Genomic DNA, 25,847 nt, shown 5'->3' on the forward strand with positions numbered 1-25,847 from the left:
CATTCCATCTATTTTTTTGTCAGCCAGATTTTATCAGCTTTGTCATGTTGCAAAGTGTATCAACATAACAATGAATATCTGCTAGAAGTTTGATGTTAGTAATGATTTCTTTATGTATGCTTAGTAGACAGTTTATCTTTTATGACTTTAACAGATTTATGCCTTTCCAATAGTTCCACAAGTCAAAGGGTTTTTTTATATATAACTACATTAAAAAAAAAAACAAACCAACAGGGTCAAGGAAGGTCATTAAAACACTATCAATGACACATCCACTATGATGTGGATCGAGTCCTCCAGTTCAGGCAGCCTACGAAGATGCTGAAAGGTTAGTGGCAGCGCTGCTACAACGTTGGCAGGGAGCAGCAGCAAGTGTCGGAATGCTCCACAATGAAGTAGGAGTCAGGAGCTAAACATGACTGCAGCACAGGCCATGCCCTTATCTGTGGGGCACAGGCCCACAGCAGCCAAGTAGAACTGGGCAGCATGTCCATCAACAATCCCAGACAAAGCAAGTTATGAACCAGGTCCAGGACCTATTCAAGAGTCCAGTTCGGGAAGAACTGGCAAGAATACCAGAGATAAATCATAGCTCAGGCAAGGATAAAGCCCAGGCGTGAGCTTAAATAGGGCTTTTGTGCCCATTGGCCAACAGTATAGGTGTGCACCCCAGGTGAGACTGCTCAGGACTATTAAGGCCTATTTGTTCCTTCAAGGCCCTGCAAAGCACACATTGTTTATTTATCCTTTGTCTAAACATCTTCAAAAGTTTACTGTCACAGGTAGGATAATAAACTAGAAGGTCCTATCCAGTCAATTTACTCAATTCAGATACATAAGATGAAGTAAATACAGTCAGCTCTTGTATAACAGCCATTCTTGACATATACCTACTTGCTGAAATAGTGAATTTATATCCTGTCTCAGTCTAGTTTGGCTGGCCTTCATAAAGGACTTCTGTAACGGATATATTCTCACTTTTGCTGTCCGAGACTGTTGAGATACTAAAGAATGGCATTCAATTAAAGCTATTTACTTGTGGCATTGATTAGAAGTGCAAAGTCTTTCTCACACTTTCTTTACAGTTCTGATTGTATTTAACACAACTAGCTGTTTTAAAGAGCTTCCTGACAAATATTTCTGTTGCAATGGGGCATTTGTTATTATAGACATTCCTCCAGCAGAAGCTGGACTGAGCATTATCCTGATGGCCCAGTTTTCACCCACAGATGCTTTACTGCCATAAACTCAACTTGAAGCTAGCTAGCCTGTGAGAAGTTGTGATTAGTGAGAATTTATATGTTGTCTTGGTGAGGAGAGTTCTGAGAAGCATACTTCAGAATTGCTTTGTGTTCTTTGGCTTGTTCTTTACTATAAAAACCTATTAAAACTGTTCTTCCTGGCATCACTTCAACACTCTGAGTCTTTTGGGTGCTGGCACATTGTACTTTAAATGAAGAGGTAGTCTCAGAAAAAGCTTGAGTAAGGCAATTTCAGCTATGTCAATTCAGTTCACTTCCCAAGATCTTTGCTAGAATTACTGGGTTCTCTATCAATGCAGCAAATACAGTGTTGAAAGTTTAGATCGGATTATTTTTTGACAAGAGCAGAAATGCTGAAAAAAAAATATGTCTATGTCTTATTAAGAGTTCACAAAACTTCTGATGGGAGTTCATAATCAAATAGATTGATAGGTATTATACACAGGTTTTGAATCCTGTGGGTCATTTATTGCACTGCTCTTAGAAATTTCAGTTAGTTGTAGTACACCAGCTCTGCCTGTTTAAATGTGATATAATTTTATATACTGAGTTATTGCTTGTTTAACTATCATTCTTTGTTCTCCATTACATCACTCTTAGGCAATACAGAATTTTTTCTGTTTGTTTCAACTATTTAATGTTGAAGGATTTAAATTTTTGGGGTTCATATATTCATGTGTGTCAGTTATGATCCCTGTCTTGTGCTTGGTTAAAATGATCCAGTAGATTACATTGAAATGTTATACATAGATCTATGTCAGTTTGTCTTCACACTGTGTAAGTATCCAAACCCAAAGTGAAATGTGAAAACATTTAATTTAGTAATACTTATTTGCCTTTCCTAAGTATATTCTTGATCTTAATGTATTTTAGCAACTTTGGAAAAGAAGAATTTAAGAGATACATTTCAAAACAATGAAAATAACCATTTAAATCAGCTGATAAAGAGCTTTAGATTCATGAAGATATTACTGTGAGATAGACACGGAAGTAATTTTTAAGAATGTGAGAACTTGTCATGGTATCGAGAAGCGTTTGCCTTTATACAGTCAGGAGGAGCGTGTTCCACCATAAATTCCATTCAGTCTCAGAGAAGAAAATCTTCTTGCAACTAAATCTACACAACTCCTCTACCTACGAATCTTACAGAACATCTGATGTTGTCCTTTATCTCATATTTAAATGCCAGGCCGAAGGAGAATGAGATCTTCACGACCATTTATTTAGAAAATACTTTGTGGTTCAGCAAAGAATTAGGTGGTGCAGATATGTGCAGAAAATTGTTCCAGCATTAACAAAAGTTAAGGTAATTATTCTTCTGATTTTTGTCCCAGTAGGAGAGAAATTAAATCTCGGGCACGTTATTTGCACAACAGACCAAGTATTTCCTTGTTTAGGAAGTTTAATGAAATCATAACCTGACACCAAGACTGCATTAAAGATCTGTTTCAGTTTAGAATGATAAACAAGCTAGTTTTAAATCTCAAAATACTGTTTAAGAAGAACTAGTAAGTCTGATTGTAGTGAATACACTGAATTACTGCATTATAAAATAAGAGAAGTGGGGAAAAGGCTTTTTTCCCTGCCAAGAAGATGGAATCAATCAGTTTGTGGTTGTGTACTGCTAGACTGTTTTTTCTTTGCTCTGACTGCTAAATGAGCTACACTGGCAAGTCAGATCCTGTAAGTATGTATTTTCACTTTTCTTATGAGAAAATTATTAGCTTTCCAATTACCTTGATCAGAGGATAAATACTGATGTGCTCTGAGTAAATACAAACTGAAGTTTTCATCATATTGTAACCTGAAGGAATTGAGGTACTTAGGGTGTTTGGTCTGTTTGGGATATCTCTTGATCATTCTGATGCATCCATTAACTTTCTGTCTGTAGCTTAGATTGTCTGACGTATTTAAGGTACTTTCAGGGTTTGATCTTAGTATTCTCATGCAGAGAAAAGGAGTGCATCCTCCCTTCCAGATGCTTTCCTGTATGCTTATTGCCATACTGGTTTATTTCCAACCCTTTTGGCACAAACAACAGGAGCGAATTTGATATTAATAGATTACCAGGAACCCCTTGAAATTACTGCATCTCTAAGAAGTAAATTTGAAATCCTGTTTCACCTTCCAACAGGCTGGTGTTTAATTTCATAGATATTACAAGAAATACAGTGTCAGCAGTTGAAATTAAATGTAGAGCTGTGACAAGCTCTAATTGAAAGTAATCAACCTCTTTGGAAATTAAATACTTATTCGTAGATCCTTGCATGTTATTGGTTTTTACCATAAATGGAAACACAGTTTTGAATATTTGTTCACTCATATTTATGGATTTATATTTATTTACAAAATTAATTGGAGCTGATGTGGTTTACCAGAAAAATCTGGTTGAGGAAAAGTTCTCAGATGTGCATTTGCATTCAACTGCTAAGTGCAACCAAAAAGTGTGTATCAGTTGTGCATAATGGGAGTAAATATTTTTTCAGGTTTCATTCATTTGGAATCTAGGTTACAACACTGGATAAAATAATTTCAGAGCTGTTTGAGTACTTTGGACTAGAAAATCTTCTTTTTATTTATACAGGAAGTATTTCTCAATTATGCAAAACGACTGGACAAAAGTAACAAAGCTGCAACACTGAGTTCACTTAAAGTGACTGGGTCATTCAGGTCTTATCGGAGGGAGGTTTATGAGGGTTTTGTAATGTGATTCATAAAAGAGTTTTGATCTGCTTTTACAGTGAGCTTCTAAATCAGTGCCAATTATTCATAATTAGAGTAAATATTTTTTCAGGTTTCATTCTTTTGGAACTGGGATTAGAACATTCAGTGAAAATATTCAACGGCACTTTTTACCAAACTGGGTACATGTGTTTGGGAGGTAGTAAGAAAAGCACTAGAAGCAACTGCTTGGTGTTCCAGGCAATTTGTATTTTATATGAAAAAAAAATGTCAAGCTCCTCAGTAGGAAAGCAGCTGTATTACTGACAAAAAACATTTGACACTTCAAGTTTTGGCCTGTTAATTTTTCCAGCTGTAAATAAGTACAGTAATTACTTTTGTCCATTAGCAGACTATTTGCCCACTCTGCTAAACTGAGATTTCATAACCTGGGGTGCACCACCACAGCAATGACTATAGCTGGCCATGGATGTGTACAAGGGAGAGCCAAGTCTGGCATTTTGCCACATGCTGGGGAGTAGAAGTGGCGAGTTGGCCATGGAAGGACACAGGAGGATGCATTTGCCTGCTTGAACATCCCTTTGCTGCTCTAAATTCCATTGTACATGTTCACAAAGGAAGGGCAACGGGCTGGAGGGCAGGGGTGTTCTGGGTCTGGATTCAGCCAGCGTTTGTTGTCACAGTGATTTAATTATTGTAAAGGACTTTCAAAATGGAGTGAATTGTATTAGTGTTGGAGTGGGTTGACTCATGGCTTCTTAAAAAGTAAAAAAAGATTTGGGGGGAAAAAAAGGAACAGTAAGGGAAACCTTACTAATTCATTCCCTTTGTCTGCACATCTGTTCCTTATATTATGACGTCCCTTGGGTTTTTGTTGTATTGCCTTCCCTTCTTCCATATTTTTACCTGATCAGAATGAAAGTTAGTCAGCATAAAAGTGTCAGTAAGTTTGGAAACATCGGTCTTGGTGCATCAAAGTTTATTCCAACACATTGGAATTCTCAGTCCAATGATCGTAACTTACAAAAGGAATGGTGACAATTCTCTATAGGAAATAATTATTTTTTCCATTTTTTCTCTGATATCAAAAAATGCAAAAAGTTTTATTTTAACAGTTGTAAAAGAATATACAATGTTGCTACAAAGTCTAGCTAGCTGTTCCAAAGGTTTCATTTAACAAACACCACTCTCGGTGATGTTCACAACAAAACTTCTTAAAGTGAAATATCACAACTTTGGTACTTGTTATTTCAACATCCCATTGATAGGACTGTTGTTCATTTTTAGTAGCTAACATTATACATATTTATTGGTGTACTTCAAATTAGGATCAAGAGGTAAACAAGGCTTAAAACCTGCTACACAGTAAATAAAACTATTTTAGAAGCTTTCCAACCATATTGATCTTTTAAGTTGTGCTTACTTAAGTCAGCATTTTCAAACTCTCCTAATTTAGTCACCTGCAGTGAAATTCTGTCTCCTCTGATTTCAATTTCATTGTTTCCACATCATTATACAAGATTAAGATTTCACCTACAATATTTAGGCACCTAAATTTGTGGTCTGTTTTTCGTGCATGTCGAACACACATGATTCCCACTAAGTTCAACAGATGCAATATACAGTCAGCCATCCAGGCACCTGGATTAAATATTGGATCTAATTCTGCAAGTGTTCCATGGAAATGAAGTTCTGCATCTGCCCAGAATTAGCAGGAAGGGCTACATTCAAATTCTGACCTTTGCATATTTTAAGCAGCTGCTCAAGATTCAACCAAAATGATCCTGTGGGGTTGCTTCTTCTCCCCCTGAATTACTTTATACATGATCATTACATTTTTCTGTAACATCTCTGTCCTTTTGTTTTAAGCTTTCTAACTCAGCATCTCTGTCTTCAGCTTGCATTAGCATATTATCAAGTATATTACTGCTGCTATCAAAATCACTCAGCATATTCTGCCTTCGTTTTCATGCCTGCATATTTCATTGCTACTCTTGTAATAATATAGATCAATATTTTGATACGATCAGTTTTAACTCTGTATGTTAACTTATACAGAATTCTTTTTCTTATTTTGCTGATGTAGATGCTTTGTAATTTGGAACGGCTCATTTTGATTTATAGATACCAGAAGTGCCGAGTTTAGTGATTAGTTTTGCTGCAGGAATTCTTGAAGTTTTTTAAGGTGACCATCATGAGCTCTTACAACTTTAATGCATGTGAACTCTTCAGGTGTTAACAGAAATGAGACTGTTCTAGTCATACTTCCTTATCTAGGGGCTTGGGAAAGAATATTATACATGCCAAGTAAGAATTATTCTAATTAGATTTATATCACTTGAGCTATTTTAATACCTCACACAGCAAATGCTGTCAGTGAAACTTAGTACGTAAATAAAAGCATCTGCTTTGTCTGTGATGCTTTGCAGGGTAAATATTACCTTGTGATCAGCAGAACTGAAAATAATACTTTTGAGAAGTTCAGGAATTAGGGATAAGCCTTATTTATTTATTTATTTATTTATTTGGTATCGGAGAAAGATTTAGAAATACAGTGTCAAATAATAAAAAAATTATCCAAATGAACACTGAACCTCATGAGGCCCTATCGTCTCTTTAATACTGTACAGTAGCTGTCAGTTACATTTAGAAGGCTGTTTTTATTCCAGTTCTCATAACAAAGCTATATTACAGCAAACTTTTTAGAACTCTACAGATCTGCTTCAATTGAATCGGTCCTTTTAAAAAATACTGATTTTTCAGTTAGATGCTTAAATACATTTGAAATTATAACAACAGAAGCCAGCCTGAAGTACAATAAAAAAAATAAAAAATAAACTGTCTGCTTTCAAGGCATTTTTGCTACACAAACCCACAAGATCAAATACTAACAGTGTGAGCATATTTCTGGCACATCCATAAAAATAATCACATAATGCATACCCAGATGGTTATTGGTAAACTATGCTGCTGAATGCTCTGAACAAAAGCTGTGATTCCAAATAGCAGATAGATTCAGCTCCAGCAGCTGCAGTGGTTGCTGCTCTGGATATCTGCCAGAGGTACCATCCTTCTCCTTATCTCCCATAGATCTGAGCTCACCAGACCAACTCACGGAGTAACTCAAACTCACCAACTACTAAACCAGTGCACTTTCTAATGAAAGAAGAGATGCACCATGCAGCTCTCCAACCTCTGGCAGTGAAGCAGGGCAGGCAACCTGCAGAAGGACTCAAAACCTTTGAGAGCCAAAGCTAGATCTGTCTATAATTGCAAACCACAGCCCTAAGAGAAAGTTCAGTCAGCTTGAATGTGCCTACCACATATTAGTGCAAGCCTACACTCTATGGCTTGCAGTGGCTTGAAAGGAAAAGCAAACCTTTTAGAAGTAAAGTGCAGCAAAAATGTCTATGTAGAAATTGAGTTTTTAAAGTCGATGAGTTCTGTATTAATAAACCATGCTGATCAAGCCAGATTGTGACCCTCATCATGTAGGAAAAGTCTTTCCTTTTGGATATTTCACACTCATACATTTTTAGGATTGATGTCTTTCTGGCCATTTTTTGTTTTAACGGTCTTTTTGGGGCCACTGAGCAGTGGGTTGTTGTTCTTGGTTGATGGTTTTGGGGCTCCACTCCGACCACTGCGCCCTGCATTCTGGTTCTTACTGCGGGCCGTCTGCAGTTTTTGTTCTTGTAGTCTCTGTTCCCATCTCTGTGGAAATGCAGAAGACAAAGAGGCTGACGTAGGGAAGGACATAATCATAAATAATTATGTCTTAATCAAAGCTATCATGAACCACTGATTCTAGTGCTGCTTTTAATGGTTACATGTTCTATCCTGCATGGCCATTGTTGTCTGTATCTTATGGCTCTCTGCAGGGAGAATCCGCCAAATGCTCTCAGGCAGGGAAATCTGTATGATACCAGCTGATGAAAATCACAAGTGGTAATCTTGTGTGCATGCTGCATGTGAGTGCGCATTTCATGTGCACCCTTTTCAGAAATCCAGAGGATCTGGCACCATGCATCAAAAAGACAGGATCTGCATACTGGGACTCCTTTGCAAACCCCATCTTTGCTGTCTTACTGAATGTGCTATTTGATTATTCATCAGAAAAGCCTGCACACAGCAAACTATTCTCTCAAAACATATATTTTAGCGCACAGCTGTGAGGGAAAGTGGTATTTACTTTCTGATTCTGCTTTTCCCTGGTGTGGAAAGGACTGGGCATGAGGTGAGCACTGAAGTCACAGAATTCAGTGTTGCAGTGGGATGGTTGCGGATAATGCATCTGCAGTTTTTTTCAGCAGCATCCCTGAGAAATTTTGAAAAGCAATTAGATCAATAAGCCCACCAAAGAGAATAGCTGTCAGATTTCCAACCCCAAAAGTGCAATGGTTAGAAAACAAGTTTTTACAGTGATGTTAAGTGGTTAGGCGGTCCAAAACATGGAGAGATCCACAACATTGCAGCAGAGACTGCAATCTTTCACCTCTAGGAACTGAAACATTTTAAGGAAAGCAAAGGAGACACCTAAATCTGGAAAAAGTCTCCCCTCTATTCATGAACTTTCTCTTCTGAAATTCCTAAAGGCACGTGCTTTTCACAGCGATCAGAGCAAGAGAAGTGCTCTCCAGCTTTCCTATTTAGTATCTCTGCACTGACCCTGTTGCAACTCAGACTCCTGTCCTGGCTAGAGAAGAGACCAGTCATGTTGTGGTTAACAGCCATCTTCTGTGGACTACAGACAGCTCAAAACATTCATTTTAAGTGATAACTCAATATAAAAGTTGGATGTAAGTTTTCAGAGATGAATGATAGATGTTAAAATGAAGCTACTGTGACACTTAGCTCCATACTGGCTATCTTTGTGTAGTCAGGATCATTAAACGCATCTTTATAAAACAAAAACCATCAGCAGGCATTTACGTGTCACACCCCAAACATATTTAAATGAGGATTTAATTTATGAACCTGTTAATATCAGAGGGAATTACACATGCTTTGAGAAACATTTTGTTTGGCAGTCATGCATCTATTCGACAGTCTGGAAATGAATGTTCAATTAGGTTTGAAGATACAATTAGAAATGACAAAACAGTGTGAAGAGGCCATTAAAACACACTGTGTGCCAGTAACAGGTCATTAAGTTGATAGCTAAGGGATTTCAGGAGTCTGAGTCATATGTCAGTATTTTCCTAAATCCCATGTGGTATCATCTGCAATTGCAATGCATTTATTTTTTAAAGATCTAAGGCATGGTTTTTCCTCTTTACACATAGATTTAATAAGAGTAAGTAAGGAGAAAAGGGAATGATAAAAAGCATCAAATATGATTTCCTGCAAGATGTTAGTCTGTAATCTAAAAGCTTCTACAGACAGAAACATGTACCTTTTATCCTCCTCTCTATCAGTTGTCAATCAGCTCATAATTAAAATTAATATACGTGTATGTCCTTAATGTTCTGAAACCTTTTCTGAATTCCAGAAATAACTTTCTTCCATCTCTAGAAGTTTGTCTTGAGAAAGTCAGACATTGTCTTGGTCCATCCTTTCTTTTCATTGTGAAGAGGAGTTTACAAACAGGGAGTGATAGCAAGTGCTATCCTGAAGCCCCGCCAAAGCCACGGCATCTGCTGCTCCTTCCTCCCCGGTCTCTATAGTAAAGACTTTTCCTTCCTATGGTCCCTGAAACCAGTGAAGGAATGCCGAGTACTTTCACTTAGTCTTCACTGGGGAGTAACTGGTGAGAAGAGTGTGTCTCCAGCCTTCAATCTTTAATGCAGCAAAGCTCATTTGTCCAGTGGAGTGGATTTTAGCTTTCTTTCTTACCTAATGCGCACTATATACTCACAGATCACCTTACAGTTACTAGTCTTAGCAGTGACAGGAAAGAAATTCCTAGTCATTATTGTAATAAGCCAGAGTTCACATAAAAAAAATCATCCAACCATTCTATTTACGGACAGTTTACAGATCAAATAGAAATAAATTAGAAATAAACTTTTGGACACTCCAAAATGGAAGACTAAAATTTTCAAATATTCACTTACACTTACATGTAATTATGAGGTATGAAAGTGTTAAAGTGAAAATAATAATACTCAGAGGTGTTAAGGCTATCTGAAAGTCAAGCAAGTTATTCATTGCTGAAGTAGAAGAAAAATGTTTAACGTTTTATCAAGTATATCAGCATTCTTTTCTTTGGTTGTATTTACCTTGAATCTCTTGTTTAGTTGATCCTTCCATTTTTCAACCAGACATCCATCAAGAAGCATCAACCTGAAAATTAAGAAATAAATACAAGTTGTAGATATTTCTGATTTAGATTCCTGAGATGTCATTCTAAATAATTTATCACAGACTGAAGCTGAAATGTCCCACAGGTACCAGTACTGACAGTTCCTATCTATGGGGCAACAAGCGGAAAAATATTTTTCACCACCCCCACAGCTTTATAATGTTTTCCTATATGCTTATATTGACACTTCTGAAATGCTATTCTAAACTCTGTAAAAACAAAAAATAGTTTTCAAAAGAAATTTTGAAATTTTTACAACCAAAACCGCAGTGCATAGCCAGTATTGAGAAAACATTTAGAGCCCTTTGTCCTCACATGCAGCTATTCTGCAGGGGAAAACTGTCCTGTCTTGATCGCTGTTAACAGAAAGTGATGGGTTGGGTAACATCCCATGAAATTGTTTAAATGTATATGTACATACAATTTTACTTATCCCCTCTATATGATTCTCTGTGTGTTTGTGTGCAGGAGAGTATTTTAAACTAATCAATTTTATTTCTGAATTAAAAAAGCTGTTTCACATACACCAACTAATTCAGCTCAGCTGACAAATCATAACACATTATCTGAGAACTTACAGTCTTCTTCATTTCTACCTACAAATGCACGAGGACAGTATTATGTATCTCCTACATGTAACTACTTAATGAGTGCTTTAAAGTGAATTTAGAAGATGCATGAGCAGTGATCGTTGTGTACGAATGCAACTTGGCTAGCTCCTGTACGAAATACTGAGTCTAGGAGTTACAAACTAAACAAAACAAACACGTAACTATTAAATGTATATGTCTTAAACGGCTTCTACAACAGCCACTGTGCATCCCCTTTGCCCAAACATAAAAGGACTACACTGAGAGCAAGCCGTGGAGAATCAGGACCGCGATGAGATACATCTCCTTTTCTTTCTGAGGAAAGATTAGAGAATTAACATAGAGGATTGAAACTAAGGCCACATCATGATGAATGAAATCACAACACAGTGTATTTCTGATGCAGCTTCTGTTCAGATCAAATTATTGAGTGAGGCCCCAACCCTACTGAAGGGCAATGGGTGTTTTGCCATTGACTTCAGCGGAGACACAGCTTCCACAAGTTTTGCTTCTGGCATTTTAAAAAGCTGCTGTAACTCAAAACCTTTGTTTGCATGCCGCGGAGTTCAACAGGAAACACATATAATAGTTTATGTTCCTTTCCCAAATCCATTTTAGTACACTATATGAAATCAAAAACCTCAGTGACCTTTAAAAACCTTCACAAAATATTTAGTGAATGATGTGGTTTTCCATAGTAATGGAGAAGCATATTGCAATCTTTCGTTTTTGAAATCTCCTCTCCCTGATAGCCTCCTGAGGGTCCTCTCCAACAAAGCTCTTCAGCTCCTTGATAGCAACCCCAGTCATGGTCCTCTGCATGACTCAGAGCATGTAACCCTAAAACGGCTAACACAAGAAGAAGGCTCTAAACTAATCTTTGTGAAATACTTCCAGACCTGGAGGGGCAAGGTGCCCGTAACAATAAAATAGTGCGCCTGTTAGCTCACAAAAAAAATGTTAAGAAAAAAGGTAATCAGATAACAACTTTTAGAAACAACTATGAAAAGCTTTTAAAATATCAACATAAACCTAATTGAAAATACAGATATGGCCCAGCAAGTTCTGTACATAGATGTTCAATGGCCCTTATGAGTGCATGTGTTCAAGTAACAGTCATATCACTACACTCAAAACCAGCCTGCACATTTTATGAACAGCCTTGCCTCTGACGGACAGCACAGAGCCATCCATATCCAGCAACCACAAACCGTCCTGTTCACATCTGTTGCTACTGGTACGCTTCAGGTGCTAACAGGGGTGGGACGTACCTTTCTGCCTCAAGAACCCAGAGAGAAAAGGGAGCTGTGATTCATCACTTCCTCATCTCTGGACCAGAATGCTGGATTTCCTTCCATGCCTGGGGCTGGGCTGACTGCCAGATGAAAGGTCTGGTAAAGCTAGTTTTGTTTTCTCTTTTAATCATACAGCAGAATTGGCAAGCTGCTCTGAGAGTATTTACTTTTCATCTGCCATCCGGGAGCTGGAGCTTCAATGGCTGCAGCCTTGGCTGGTCCCGGTACAGCTGTGGGATCAGAAACATCTCGCTAATGGCACCAATCCGAAGTATGGATAGGCCAGAAGAGAAAGCCTGTCTCCGTCTCCAGCAGCTCTGCAGACAGAAGATGTGTATCATCTCCTGTCCTCCCTCCTGTGGTCAGCAAGGCAGAACTATGCCTTCCATGTGTGCCAACACAAATGATCATCTACAGCCACCATTGGGCTTGTAGCACACAAAGCAACTCATACCTATGGAAAGCAGTCCTTGAAAAACGCTCACAAACAAATGGAGATTCCTGAACTGCTGCACGATGCATATGCTGTCGGCACCTAATGCCATCAGGGTTTATCATCCACGTGTGAGCCAGGTTTTGTAAACACCACATGATGGCGCAGAGCTGAGGCTGATTAAGTGCAAAAAGTTAATTGCGAAGGTAAATCAAACATGTAGATGTAAGTATGAGCTATCCTAAGAAAAACTATCACCAAAACACTCTCATGATGAGGAAGGGAGCTTTGCTGGTCCTCCTTCCCATCTATCGCAGCTGGCTATAAGAATTCTCTGTGCATCACCAGTGCTCACCTTGAGCGCCATTCATAGCACATGATGAGAACATCCTGCTTTGGTTGAAGAGGTGGACACTGGCAGGAGGAATTTGTAAGAAGAGGCACTTGAGACAGAGGAATTGGTGTCGAAGACTTAAGTATGTCTTTGACTTCAACAGTGGTTGTTATCTCATTGCAGTTCCCTCTTTCTACGCTTTTTACTTTAGCATGAATTACTGCAATTAGAAAAACAGGTGTGAGAACAACAAACACAACAGTCTTAAAAATTTAAACACGTCCCAAAATTAAATAAAACATATTAAATGGAAAGCTATTGTTTTATCTGGGAAACTAGAATTCTTCTTCATCTGTGGGCATGTACAGTGGCTTAGAATAACAGAGGCTTGATCCCAATTTGGTTTTCAGTAGGACTGTTGACAACTGTGAAATTAAACATATGCTTAAATCTTTGCCAGATCAGGCCAAGCGATCTCGCCTGGAGTCACACAGACAAACAGCTCCTTTGACTCAGACCTGAACAACCCCTTGCATAAATTGGACCCATTCTATAGCCACATCTGGCTATTTCCAATCAAGTAATGAATAATTTACCTCACAGACAGTTACCGTGAGTTCAGACTTTTCAATGATAAAATCATTTCCCTGGAGGCTGCATCCAGGAACTAAAGCCTTTGCTTAAATATAAGAAAGAAGGGAAGATTTGAAACAAGTAGTCAAAAACTAAGAGGTTTAGGATTGTGACGATTTACCTGGTCCATATTTTTTTTCATCTTTTGCCTTTGTATTATTCATCAATAGTAAGATGATCATACAAAACAGACACCGAAAAGGGTTCTTCTGCCCCTGAACACACAAACATTTCATATTTTTACCTTTTATTGAGGAAAACTGTATGTCTGCATGGATGCAAAAAATGTGAAACTCTGTAAATTGCTCTGAAGATGAACCCTGGCTGACTTTGTACCTACAAACCCTGGCAGTACCTACTAATGCAGCATTTCACTCCTTTCCTGGCACCAAATCAGAGAAATGAAGCATGATTTTTACACGAAGGACTTTGTCTCCAGGAAATGTTGAAACAGCAGGGGTCCTATTATCTCAAAATTCCTCAATGAAAGAAGCATGAGAAGTTTATGTACCATGGGGTGATCAGCCTGCACCGCCACTGCCCCTCACAGTCACTAGGTCAAAGCCTTCAAATGGACCTCCTAACATTTGGAATAAACCTCATATTTAGAAAACAGAAGACCACTAATTTTAATGCAGTCTGGTTTTTATGGGCTAACTTTATCAGGACATGTGTAACAGCCACAAAACACGAGGCATTTCAGTTTTGGAAATGCATAATCTATTTTCAAGTCTGATTGAAGCCAAGTTCTGACCAGCTAAAAATACAAGTTGTCTGTTTATATTATTTTAAAGGATTTTGGAAACCCTGAGGTTCATTTGCAACTTGTTTTGCCTTATCTTGTCTCTCAATTCACTTCCCATATAAACATATCTATTTATACCAGAGGAAGCTGAATAAAAATCTACACCTTAAAAAAAATCTTGATTTCACAAATTCAATGGAAATAAATATTGCACCTCAAATTAGAGTTTTTACTCAAGCAACACTCCCACTAAAGTCACCACAATCAGAACTTATGACGTACACCTGTATTTCATTTTGCAGTAGTCCTTTTTATTATCACTGCTTTTTCCTATATTTCAGACAAGTGTGGAAGTTCATTGTCCAACCTGAACACATCACTATGTTGCTTCTGAGATAGATTAAGGAATTATATAAAAAGAATAGATGGTATAAATGCACAAAAAATGTCATAACAAAAAAAGTGCATAATTACCTAAATTAGATATGCAGCTTGATTATTCTTACCAAACTAGGGTTTGAATTTTTTTATCTATACTAATAAAGAAGCAAGTAACCAAGTAACTACGAACTAACTTTCATTTGATACCAGATAATTAGGAATTGAGTAGATATCACAAACCTATTGCATCAGAAATTAATAAAACCCTTCAAGAAACAACTTCCATCTGAGAAAAAGCTCGTAAAGTGCAAAGGACCATGACAACACGTTAAATTCATAGTTAATAGGGATTTTTCTATTGACATTACAGACATTTAATCTGGTATTTTTCTAATCTTAAGAATTCTTCCTGGCTCCCAGCATTAGAAAATCAGAGGGCAGTGGGTGGCAGAGCCAAAGGGAAAGAAGGGTGAATACTTGTATTGTCAATATGCCATGCAACATATGATGAAACTATTGGCCAACTCCTTGGATTGATAATGCACATTGTCACTGAATTCAATTAATCTCTGATGCACACCAGGTGGAACTGGCTAGTAATTTAAAGAACAGATGAATTTCTAGGTAATCACTTTTTACCTTACCACAGCTTTGTCCATATTTTTAAGTTTTATTTATAAATAAACCTATTTATAAACATCTGTTTACTCCACCTGCCAGATGAAAACAGGAGCTGGCCAAGCAGCACATGGTCATGCTCATATTTAGATGTAATTGCGCTTACTAGAGTGACCTTTACAGTCACAGGTACCCTTTCTGCAGAGTGACCTGTTGATCCCAGTGTACATTACTGACACTTCACTGCTTTATTCAGAAACACACTACCATCTGTGCAGTCACTACTACTGCCTGCACAAGGTGTGAGCGAGTGGTGGGTTTTGGAAGAGGATAAAGTGTCCTCAAGCAAAAACCCACTTGGAAAGGCTGCAACACACCGTCATCTGTGCAGTCACTACTATTGCCTGCACAAGGTGTGCACAAGTGGTGGGTTTTGGAAGAGGATAGCCAAGCGTCCTCGAGCAAAAACCCACTTGGAAAGGCTGTGGTGGAGCGGTGTCCTCTCGCCACACTTCTTGGACCAGTCCTGGTGCGAGTGCAGTTCCCACTAACTCACATGGGGCACAGAGAGGGGTGAAATGGGCAAAGTGAAGCATTTTCCCCCACGCACTTACTATAGCTGTAGTTCTTGGCCAGGTAGGTTGACAGCGTAGGCTTTGTCTTTTTGCACCTGCATCGCTCTTCAAGGGAAGAGAAGGGGAAACGGTTGAGGGGTGTCAAAGGGGTCTTGGCTCCCCAGGGAGGGGGAGACGAGGGGTTTTCGAGGCTCACCCTGCCCACGGCTCCTGCAGCTGGGCTCCAGGGGTCTCTCCGGCACCAGCATGCCCTGTGTGAAGTCTGTCCACTTCACATCTGCAAACAGAGGCGGCGGGGCGGGTAGGGGGGAAGGAAGGAAAGCTGTCAGGGAGCGGCTCCCCGGGGCAGGGAGGTGGGGAGAGAGGGGATCCCGGGGCGCTCACCCTCCGGCCACCGCCGCCCCCCGGGGCGCTCACCCTCCGGCAGGTCGGTGACGATGGCCTCGGGGGAGATGCAGACTCCGCGGTCGTAGACGGGGAGGTCGTCGCAGGAGAGGCTGTCGGGCCAGCTGTGGTTGTAGCGCCGCATGATGGGCTCGCAGCCGTCGCGGGCGCGCTGGCAGACGGAGCGGCAGGGCTTGATGGGGTCGTAGAGGAACTCCAGGGTGCAAATGGGGGCGTACATGGCGCAAAGGAAAAAGGGGAGGACCGGGCTGCAGCCGGTGCCCACCAGCTCCTCGTACTGCTCGATGGCGAGGACGGCGTTCTCCTGGGTGCTGTGGTGGAGGTGGTTGGGCATGCGGGTGATGTTCCAAGGCATGGAGCGGCACATGGGGATGCGCACGGCCTCGCACGGCGCGCCCTGCGCCCGCGGGCTCACGCGCAGCCACAGGGACACCGCCACCAAGGCTCGCAGCATCCTCCTCCTCCTCGGCCGCCGCTGCCTCCCGGCTGCTGGGAAGCCGCGGGAGCCGCCGCGCCGACAGCCATGGGCACAGCGGGGCCGCATTTATACCGGCGGCAGGAGTGACGTGGGGAGCGATCGCGCTCCCTTTGGCAGCCCCGCTCCTCCCGGGGGGTGTGAGTGTGCGTGTGTGTGTGTTTTGCTGCTGCAGGCACGCTGACATCACCTCCACCCCGCTTAATCCGCCGGCGACATCACTGCGTCTCTCTCCTCCGCGGCTCCAGTTCCGTTCCAGTTTGCATCTGTGTCATAAATTCTTGCTGGTCCGGGGGGGTGAGGGGGAACAAACCCAAACCACCAGCATCTGCCGCAGGGCTGCTCGCTCCGACCCGGGGAGAGGGGCGCAGGGTCCCCCTCTTGCGGGGCTGAACTTTACGCTGCGTTCTCCCAAGATAAACTTTTTTTGCGGGCTTGGGGGAGCCAAGAGAAACTTTTTTTTTTTTTTTTTTTTTGCGTGCTTGGCGGAGCTCTGACAGTTATTCCCCTCGCTTCCAAGGGGTTGCAGAGTTACCTTCGGGACGAGGGAAGCGGTGGAGTCTTGACCCGAGGAGTGACTCCCCTGCCGCGCTCCTCCGTCCCCCGCTTCTGTCCCCCCACAGTCTCACCTGCAAATGGATGGTGGGAGGACGGATTTAACGCTTTCTCCAAGATTATATATATACTATTCCCTAGTGCTCCACGGCCACCAGCCCTTGACATAGCAGAGCAGGATGCCCAAGCGGGAGCAAGGACCTCCCTCCCACTCCCTTTCCCAAGGAAAGATCTCTGGGCGCTTCCTTCACTCCAGTCTTTGAGGGACTCGCTGAGAAAACAGGACTAACTCAATGCCAGGCTATTGCAGAAGCCTGGAAAAGCCCCAGCTGCCCTGGCCAGGTACAGTGGTGCCACCCGCGTTCCTCCTGCTGGACCCGGCAGGGCTTAGTCCAGGGTATTTGTGGGGCTTCCCCCCTCCCTCTATGAAAGGAAAGCTCAGGGTATCTGTGGGGCAGAGGCTTCCCCCCTCCCTCTATGAAAGGAAAGCTCAGGGTATCTGTGGGGCAGAGGCTTCCCCCTCCCTCTATGAAGGGAAAGCTCATGGTATCTGTGGGGCAGAGGCTTCCCCTCTCCCTCTATGAAAGGAAGGCTCATCCAAAACGGGCAGTAAACAACGTCTGAGAAACCTGAGAGGGCAGTGGGAGACGAAGGTATGCAGGTGTTCGGTGACATCTGTGGGAACCACTGGCAAGGTAAACGTAAATTCTTCCCTCATTCCTCCAACATTAAAGTAGCTTCACCCAGGAGGTCCCCCTCCTGTTGGTGTAGTCCCTCCCAAGTCTTATGAGGAGCCGCTGAGTGAACTGGGGTTGTGTAGCTTAGAGAAAAGGAGGCTGGGGGAGACCTTATCACTGTTTACAACTACCTGAAAGAAGGCTGTAGGTAGGTGGGTGTTGGTATCTTCTCACAAGACATAGGCGATAGGATGAGAAGGAATGGCCTCAAGTTATGCCAGGGGAAGTTCTGATTAGACATTAGGCAAAAATTCTTCACCAAAAAGGTTATCCGGCACAAGCACAGGCTGCCCACGGGGGTGGTTAAGTCGCCATCCCTGGAGGTATTTAAAAGATGGGTAGATTAAGTGCTTAGGGATACAGTTTAGCAGTGGACTCCATGATTTCAAAGGTCTTTTCCAGCCCAGTGATTCTTTGATTCCCTCCCTTATTGCTCTCTACAACTACCTGAAAGGAGGTTGTAGTAAGGAGGGAGCTGGCCTCTTCTCCCAGGTGACAGGGGACAGGACAAGGGAGAATGGCCTCAAGCTCCACCACAGGAGGTTCAGGCTGGATACCAGGAGAAAATTTTTCACAGAAAGGGTCATGGGGCACTGGCAGAGGCTGCCCAGGGAGGGGGTGGAGTCCCCATCCCTGGAAATATTTAAAAGACAGGTAGACGAGGTACTCGGGGACATGGTTTAGTGGCAGATAGGAATGGTTGGACTCCATGATCCAAGAGGTCTTTTCCAACCTGGTGATTCTATGATTCAAAGCCCCCACAGTGTGCCCAGAAGCCCCCCGAATCTCTGGCCTTGCAGGTGGCATCACCAAGCAGGGCAAGCAAACCCTCCCGCCCCCGCGGCTGCAAGGACAGAGATACTGCTGGGGGCAGGGTTCCCCACCCCCGCCGTCCCCGGCTCCCACCCCGCTCGCCCCCAGCAGCCGGAGGAGCAGCCGCCTCTCGCGGTGCGGGTTTGGAGGCGGGCCGCCCCCGCCCCGCTGCCCGCCCTGCGCCGTGCGGGGGAGCCGGTGCGGAGCATGGCGCTGCGGCTGCTGTTGTTGCTGCTGCTGCTGCTGCGGGGCGGCGGGGCGGCGCGGGCCGAGCCCTGCCAGGCGCCGCTGCAGTGGGAAGGGCGCACCGTCACCTACGACCACGGCACGGGCCGCAACACCCGCGCCGCCGTCTCCTACGACGGCCCCAACCAGCGCCTCCGCGTCCTGGAGGAGAGGAAGGCGCTCATCCCCTGCAAGAAGTAGGTGCCCGCGGCGGGGCCGAGCCGAGCCGAGCCCGGAGGCTCCTCCCGGGGGAGTGCGGAGCCCTCGGCCCCCGGGTTAGCGCCTCCCCCGCGGGAGGCCGGGGAGCGCGGCGGGAGAGGCTGGGCAGGGCTGGGGGCGCGGCTGGGAGCGAGCGGCGGGGGGAAACCCGGCATGACGCAGCCTTCCATCCATTCTATCCATCCAGTCTGTCTATCTATCCATCCAGTCTGTCTATCTATCTATCTATCTATCTATCTATCTATCTATCTATCTATCTATCTATCTATCAACTTATCTACCTGCTGACTTATCTACCTACCTGCCTGTCTCTGTCTCTGTATGTCTGTATGTATGTATGTATCTGTCTGTCTACCTACCTACCTACCAACTTATCTATCTGCCGACTTATCTACCTACCAACTTATTTACCTGCCTAACTACCTACCTGCCTGCCTGCCTAGCGGATATATATGTCTTGAGAGATTTATAATCAATAGCATCAGCTTTTTACACTTGGATATAATTTACCTTGGAAATAATTGTTTTCCCCTGACTATTTTTTTGGTTTTAATGAAATGGGAACCGAATAAAAAAAAAAATCCCACAGCACGAGATGTGAGCTACAATCAATATAATGAAGAATTTGTGCGTGAATGCAGGCATAATGTCATGGGGAGAAGGGTGTCTACCTCAGTAGTTTATTAACAAGTTTGAGCTGCATTTTACAAGTTCTCTGGTCATTATCAGTTCCTGCGAGTGCTAAGTCAGTGCAGGGGGTCTGGATGCATCTGTTACCTGTGGTAGTTACTCACATTGCACAGGCCCTCCAGTCCTGGAATACTTCTCTGTTCTTAATTTATACAGTCTATGTGTGTTAAGCCTGTACCTAACTCAACTGAATCTCTGCGTCATTGTCTATTTCTTGATTTGCTAAAAAATAAGTGCAGAAAAAAGCTGACTGAAGAATGGCCTCTTTTTTCCTCCTCACCATACCAAGCTGAGGCCCTGACAGACTGGGTGGAAGAAATTACCAGCCTCGAGAGGTCTTCCTAAGTGAGATGTTTCTGGGTACCAAGAGGTTAGGAACTGTCAGATATCATGTCACAACATACCTGTTAGTGGGAGGGTAGCCAGACTGCCCATGCCTCCACCTCTCCCACTCAGAAATTGTTCAAATAATAGTGCGTCGGTCCTGGGCATGAGTAAGCCAAGGTGAAGTTGAGCCTACAAGTGCTGCATCATCCAAACTAAATGGTTCCTGCTGTTGAAAGATCAATATTCTTTTTTGCTCCTGGCCTGTTTTCCTTTTGATGATCAATTCATTACCAGTATCATGGACATTGTTTTAATCTTTCCAAGTGTTTGCTCTTCCTTTATCCTTTATCTGAGACAGCCCAAAATACTCTTAAAATTGGTTTATGTGTCTCATTTTAAAGCTTAGCTTTCTCTCATTGTGAGCTTTTTTTCTTTATTACTGTTATCCTATAGGAGCCATGTGAAGAATGTTAAAGGCAATATAAAGATGTTTGTTGCTGGTCTGCTAACATACAGCATTGAGTCTGACACTGACTGTGCTCAGACTCCCCTTTTAGAAGTCCTGGGTTGACCTTCACGTTTGACAAGCACAAAACTGTGATACAAAGTCTAATGCAGGCCTTTTCTAGCTTCCAAGTTGTACTGGGCTCATTTCTTCAAGCTTAGGGTTTTTTTATTTGAAAACTTTGAGATTGAACAATTACTCTACATTTTCTCCTCTGAGACAGATTTTGGCTTTTGTCAGGATCAGTTCTTTTTACATTTTTTTGATAAATATTTGCTCTGGATGCAGCTCTGTCTGGACTGATAGTGCTAGAAAGAGGCGGGGTGCAGACAGGTGCACTTAAAGCATCTCTCTGTTCTTTTTTTCCTGTGTTCATTTTTTTGTTGTTGTTGTAGACAATCTTTGACTTCAGGGATCCTTGCTGTTTTCCAGGCTGACTGTGTTTCAGGACTGGAGGGTTTTGTTATGTGCACAGCTAGTGTCTGCGAAGGGCGTGACACAGCTTCCATTAAAGACAATGGAAAAACTTTGATTGATTTCAATGTGTGTTGGATCAGGTCTGGAGTTGTGATCACCACTTCACTGTGAACACAGTGAGTCATAAACTGAAGCCTTCAGAAGTTAGAAGCAAGGGGATTTATCCTGCCTTTTGAAAAATAACTTCACAAATGGACACATTTTGCTTCTATCAGTTGTAACTTACTTGCAGCAATCAGAGTTGGCCAACAACCAAATTTTTATACCAAGTGTTTTCTGAAGGTTGCAGATAGAGATCTTAGTCAGACACAGTCCTATTGAGGTTAGTTGGCTAAGGTTAATCTAGGACACAATCTGCTTTTGTGGAATGGCTTGTAGCCTCATAACCACAGGAAAACCCGAAACTTTTAGTTTTCGTTGTAGATGTATGTTTCAAATTCATGTGATTTGCTATGTGGTATCTTCATACCTACATCAACCCAGTGTTTTAAGTAAGCTCCTGAGAAATAACAGTAAGGTAGCTATCCCATAACTACTTCATTAGCATAAATTCTTTGCTCACCAGTCATTGCAAGAGCACCCGAGATGCAATGACTGTGACGGTAAAGGCTGCCCACTCCCCATCGACCACCTGCAGTGTTGTCACCTGAGCACGCGTGAGCACGTGCTCACTCGCTGTACAACCAAGTGAAGTTGGTTTGTTAAAGCAGTTGTTGTTTTTTTCAGTAAGCTAGTTGGGTTTGTGATTTTGTGGATCATACTGTGAACTGCCTATACTGCTGCTTAGTAAAAAATGAAAATGATGATCCTAGGCTGAGCTTTTCAGAGAAAATCTGTCCCAGTTGGATTCATTACTAAAATTTATTCTTCACTGCTTTTACAGTCCCAGCCTCAGCTACACTCTACATCTTATGTTTTCTCCAGTGTACCTTGCCGTGCCACAACATCCTTCTTGTGGTGAGGGGCCCAAAACTGAACACAGTACTCAAGGTACGGTCTTACCAGTGCCGAGTACAGAGGGAGAATAACCTCCCTGGACCTGCTGGTGACCCCATTTCTGATACAAGCCAAGATGCCATTGGCCTTCTTGGCCACCTGGGCACACTGCTGGCTCATGTTCAGTCGGCTGTCAACCAGCACCCCCAGGTCCTTCTCCTCCGTGCAGCTCTCCAGCCACTCTTGCCCCAGTCTGTAGCGCTGCATAGGGTTGTTGTGCCCCATGTGCAGGACCCGGCATTTGGCCTTGTTAAACCTCATGCCATTGGCCTCGGCCCAGCAGTCCAGCCTGTTCAGATCCCTTTGCAGAGCCTCCTTACCCTCCAGCAGATCCACACTTCCACCCAGCTTAGTGTCATCTGCAAACTTGCTGAGGGTGCACTCAATGCCTTCATCCAGGTCATTGATAAAGACATTGAACAGGGCTGTACCCAGTACTGAGCCCTGTGGAACCCCACTTGTGACTGGCCTCCAGCTGGAGTTAACTCCATTGACCACCACTCTCTGGGCCCGGCCATCTAGCCAGTTTTCAACCCAGGAGAGTGTGCACCTGTCCAGTCCAGGGGCTGACAGTTTCTGAAGCAGAATGCTGTGAGAAACTGTGTCAAAGGCTTTGCTGAAGTCCAAGAAGACTACATCCACAGCCTTTCTCTCATCCACTAGTTGAGTCACTTTGTCATAGAAGGTGATCAGGTTAGTTTGGCAAGACCTGCCTTTCGTAAACCCATGTTGACTGGGCCTGATCACCCAGTTCTCTTGCCTGTGCTTCATGATAGCACTCAAGATCACCTATTCCATGACTTTCCCCGGCACTGAGGTCAGACTGACAGGCCTGTAGTTCCCCGGATCCTCCCTGCAACCCTTCTTGTAGATGCGCACAACATCAGCCAGCCTCCAGTCTAGTGGAACTTCCTCAGTCAGCCAGGACCGCTGGAAGATGATGGAAAGGAGTTTGGAAAGGACATCCGCCAGCTCCTTCAATGCTGTTGGGTGGATCCCATCTGGCCCCATAGACTTGTGGGTGTCTAGGTGGGCAAGCAAGTCTCTAACCTCCTCCTCTTGGATCATGGGAGCCTCATTCTGCTCCTCTAACTCCTGGGTTTGTAGACAGAGGGAAAAACTTTCCTTGCTATTGAAGACTGAGGCAAAGAAGGCATTAAGTACCTCAGCCTTGTCCTTATCCCCTGTCACTGTTGTTCCTTCTGCATCCAATAGGGACTGAATATTCTCCATAGTCCTCCTTTTCTTGTTAATGTATTTGTAGAAAGATTTTTTTATTATCTTTCACAGACTTAGCCAATTTGATTTCTAGTTGGGCCTTAGCCCTCCTGATATATTTCCCTGCATGATCTCACTTCCTCCCTGTAGCCCACCCAAGACGCCTGTCCCTTCCTCCAAAGCTCATAGACATTCTTCTTCTTTTTGATGCATCTCAAGGTCTCCCTGCTCAACCAAGCTGGCTTTTTCCCCCACCGGCTCATTTTCCGGAACACAGGGATGGCCTGCTCTTGAGCTGCTAGGATTTCATTTTTTAAGAGCACCCAGCCCTCGTGGGCTCCCTTGCCCTGAAGGACCGTCTCCCATGGGACTTTGCCAACCAACCTTCTGAACAGTCCAAAGTCTGCCCTCTGAGTTCTTGAGGCAGAGCTGTGTCATGTTACCTGTTAAAAAATGGGATGTGTTTTTTAATCCTTTATTGCCTGCTACATGGAGTTACTTCTTTTTGTATTCTTGTTCAACCCTCCATTGGCCACGTCACAAAATAGGTAACAGTCATCAGCACGATTTTGCTGTTGGGGTAGAAGTGTTCATTTTAAGGTAACATCTGCCAGTTCAGATTTGAGCATCACATCGTTACAAAACAGTGAGAAAACCTGGCACTACAAAAGTCTAAATCAAAAATCCTGCTGACTGCATTGCAGCCAGAACTTCACATGTCCTGCATCACCTTTCATTTTCTTGGAGAAATAGAACAAGAAGTGTACTACATGGCACTGCTGAAGCCAGTCAGCAGGCGCTAGTGCTCAGTTACGAAGGAAGAAAAGCATGAAGTGGAGAGCAGAGCAAAAATCACACAAGTATTGTTCAAGGGCTGGGGTGATACTTACCATATGTTGTATTCATAGGGTTTCATGCTCATCTTCCATACTGTTTTTACAGAATGATTTTCACAGGAGGCCCAGTTACAGTTTGTCCAGTGAGAAATGTGATGGTGGGAAGAAAGAAATTTCTGTGTGATCAGGAAAGTCAGTAGGAGGAAGAAAATTCATTTCTCTCTTCTATGAATGCATTTTAACAGTAAACTCCATGGGCCTTTGTACAATGTGCAGTACATTATGTTACCTGTTTATTTGAGACTGCTAGGGTTGTTGCCTTAAAACGCATAACAGCAGAAAAAACAACCTTGTAGATATCATATCAGTGTTTATTTAAAAACTGAAGTGCAAGTTAGTAATTTCTTTAGTTTAAATCGTATTGGCAAAAGAGAGGCACAGTTATGGGCAGGATTGACTCCTTTGCTTGGCAACACAGCCTGCTAGTACAGTAGAGGAGCTTAACAAAGCCGCGTTTGAAGAAACATGTCTGTTATTCCAGCAGGCTGTTTGCATGCATGTGTCAATCCCCATCCTTGACTGAAGAGAAGCAGCGTATGGTCAGGTGCAAATATAACAGTATTCATCTGGAGAAGAGGTGATGACTTTTCAAAATAAACACAGTGTGGGCATGCGTGTCTGACTCTTGTCTAAACTACTTCTTAGTTGTTTTAGGATGTGTGATTGTAAAGGAAAAAACAGCGGTGTCTGACCTATTAAAATCATATAATCCATCCGTTCTGTGGTCATTATGGTGACTCAACAGGCTAAGTATTGAGCTACCCTGAGAGACTGCAAATTTGTTTCCCAGACTTGGTTTTGGGAGTGGTTTCAGCAGCTTAATGTTTAGGGGAATGAACAATGATCATGGGTAAAATTTTCAGAATTGACCAAGTTGCTTGGGAACCCAAGCCCCATTTTTAAGATTATGTAGAATGTGCAGACTTCCAAGACCCTTAATTTGCAGTGAAACATAGAATTGAATTTTCAGCAGTTTCATGAAATCTAATGCAAGTTTTTGAGATCTAAAATGCTTCATAAGCTGCTGTGTATATAAGGCACTTTTGAAAACAAGAACTAAGAGAAACTCCACAAACCTCCTGCATTTACTTTCCTCTGATAAATGCCAGATTCTTTCAGGTGCTTGCTGCTGCTAACAACTCTCATTTTGGAAAAGGCGACACTGAAAAGCTGCTGCAATGGATGCAGGCTGGGAGTCCGATTCTAGGCAACGGCCTGAAGCATGCAGCAGTTGTTCTAGTGAGAGCCATGTGTGTTGATTTACTGTGCAAGCCTCAACTTTTTGCATTCCAATCATAAGCCGATTTATGAGTTGGTTTACTGAGCTTCTTTATGATGCTGCCTGCAGAGGCGGGCAGTTCCTTGGAGAGGAGTACTGTACAAGGAAGGAGCAGTGGTCCATGAGGGCTGCATGGAGAGACATCTTGTCTTGCCCATACTGTTCATTCTGTTTGTTT

General features: G+C 42.7%; 2 protein-coding genes across 2 annotated transcripts in view; one reads left to right on the plus strand and one right to left on the minus strand.

The window, feature by feature from the left end:
• Nucleotides 1-4,921: 4,921 nt before the first annotated feature.
• SFRP4 (secreted frizzled related protein 4) lies at nt 4,922-16,980 on the minus strand. The gene is made up of 6 exons (XM_054058963.1): nt 16,270-16,980; nt 16,049-16,129; nt 15,892-15,957; nt 12,922-13,120; nt 10,166-10,229; nt 4,922-7,658 (listed from the first exon to the last, which is right to left on the minus strand). Exons 1-6 carry the CDS (start codon nt 16,799-16,801, stop codon nt 7,470-7,472), a joined length of 1,131 nt encoding a protein of 376 aa, XP_053914938.1. The 5' UTR covers nt 16,802-16,980; the 3' UTR covers nt 4,922-7,469.
• A 1,788-nt stretch (nt 16,981-18,768) lies between these two features.
• The window catches only part of EPDR1 (ependymin related 1), a 34,269-nt gene continuing 27,190 nt past the window's right edge, over nt 18,769-25,847 (plus strand). Inside the window, exon 1 of the mRNA XM_054057890.1 lies at nt 18,769-19,259. Within this exon, the coding sequence (XP_053913865.1) occupies nt 18,769-19,259 (491 nt within the window). The remainder of the gene's footprint in view (nt 19,260-25,847) is intronic.

This window comes from Cuculus canorus, chromosome 2 (assembly GCF_017976375.1).
Source record: "Cuculus canorus isolate bCucCan1 chromosome 2, bCucCan1.pri, whole genome shotgun sequence".
In the NCBI taxonomy this organism is placed as follows: domain Eukaryota; kingdom Metazoa; phylum Chordata; class Aves; order Cuculiformes; family Cuculidae; genus Cuculus; species Cuculus canorus.

Bases quoted from the DNA above. Each gene is read 5' to 3' on its own strand.
- SFRP4 (XM_054058963.1), bottom strand. From the start codon at position 16,801: ATGCGGCCCCGCTGTGCCCATGGCTGTCGGCGCGGCGGCTCCCGCGGC. The intron at 15,958-16,048 runs GTGAGCCTCGAA...CTTCCCTTGAAG, and splicing joins CTGCAGGAGCCGTGGGCAGG to AGCGATGCAGGTGCAAAAAG. The intron at 7,659-10,165 runs GTAAATACAACC...GCATTTCCACAG, and splicing joins AACTAAACAAGAGATTCAAG to AGATGGGAACAGAGACTACA.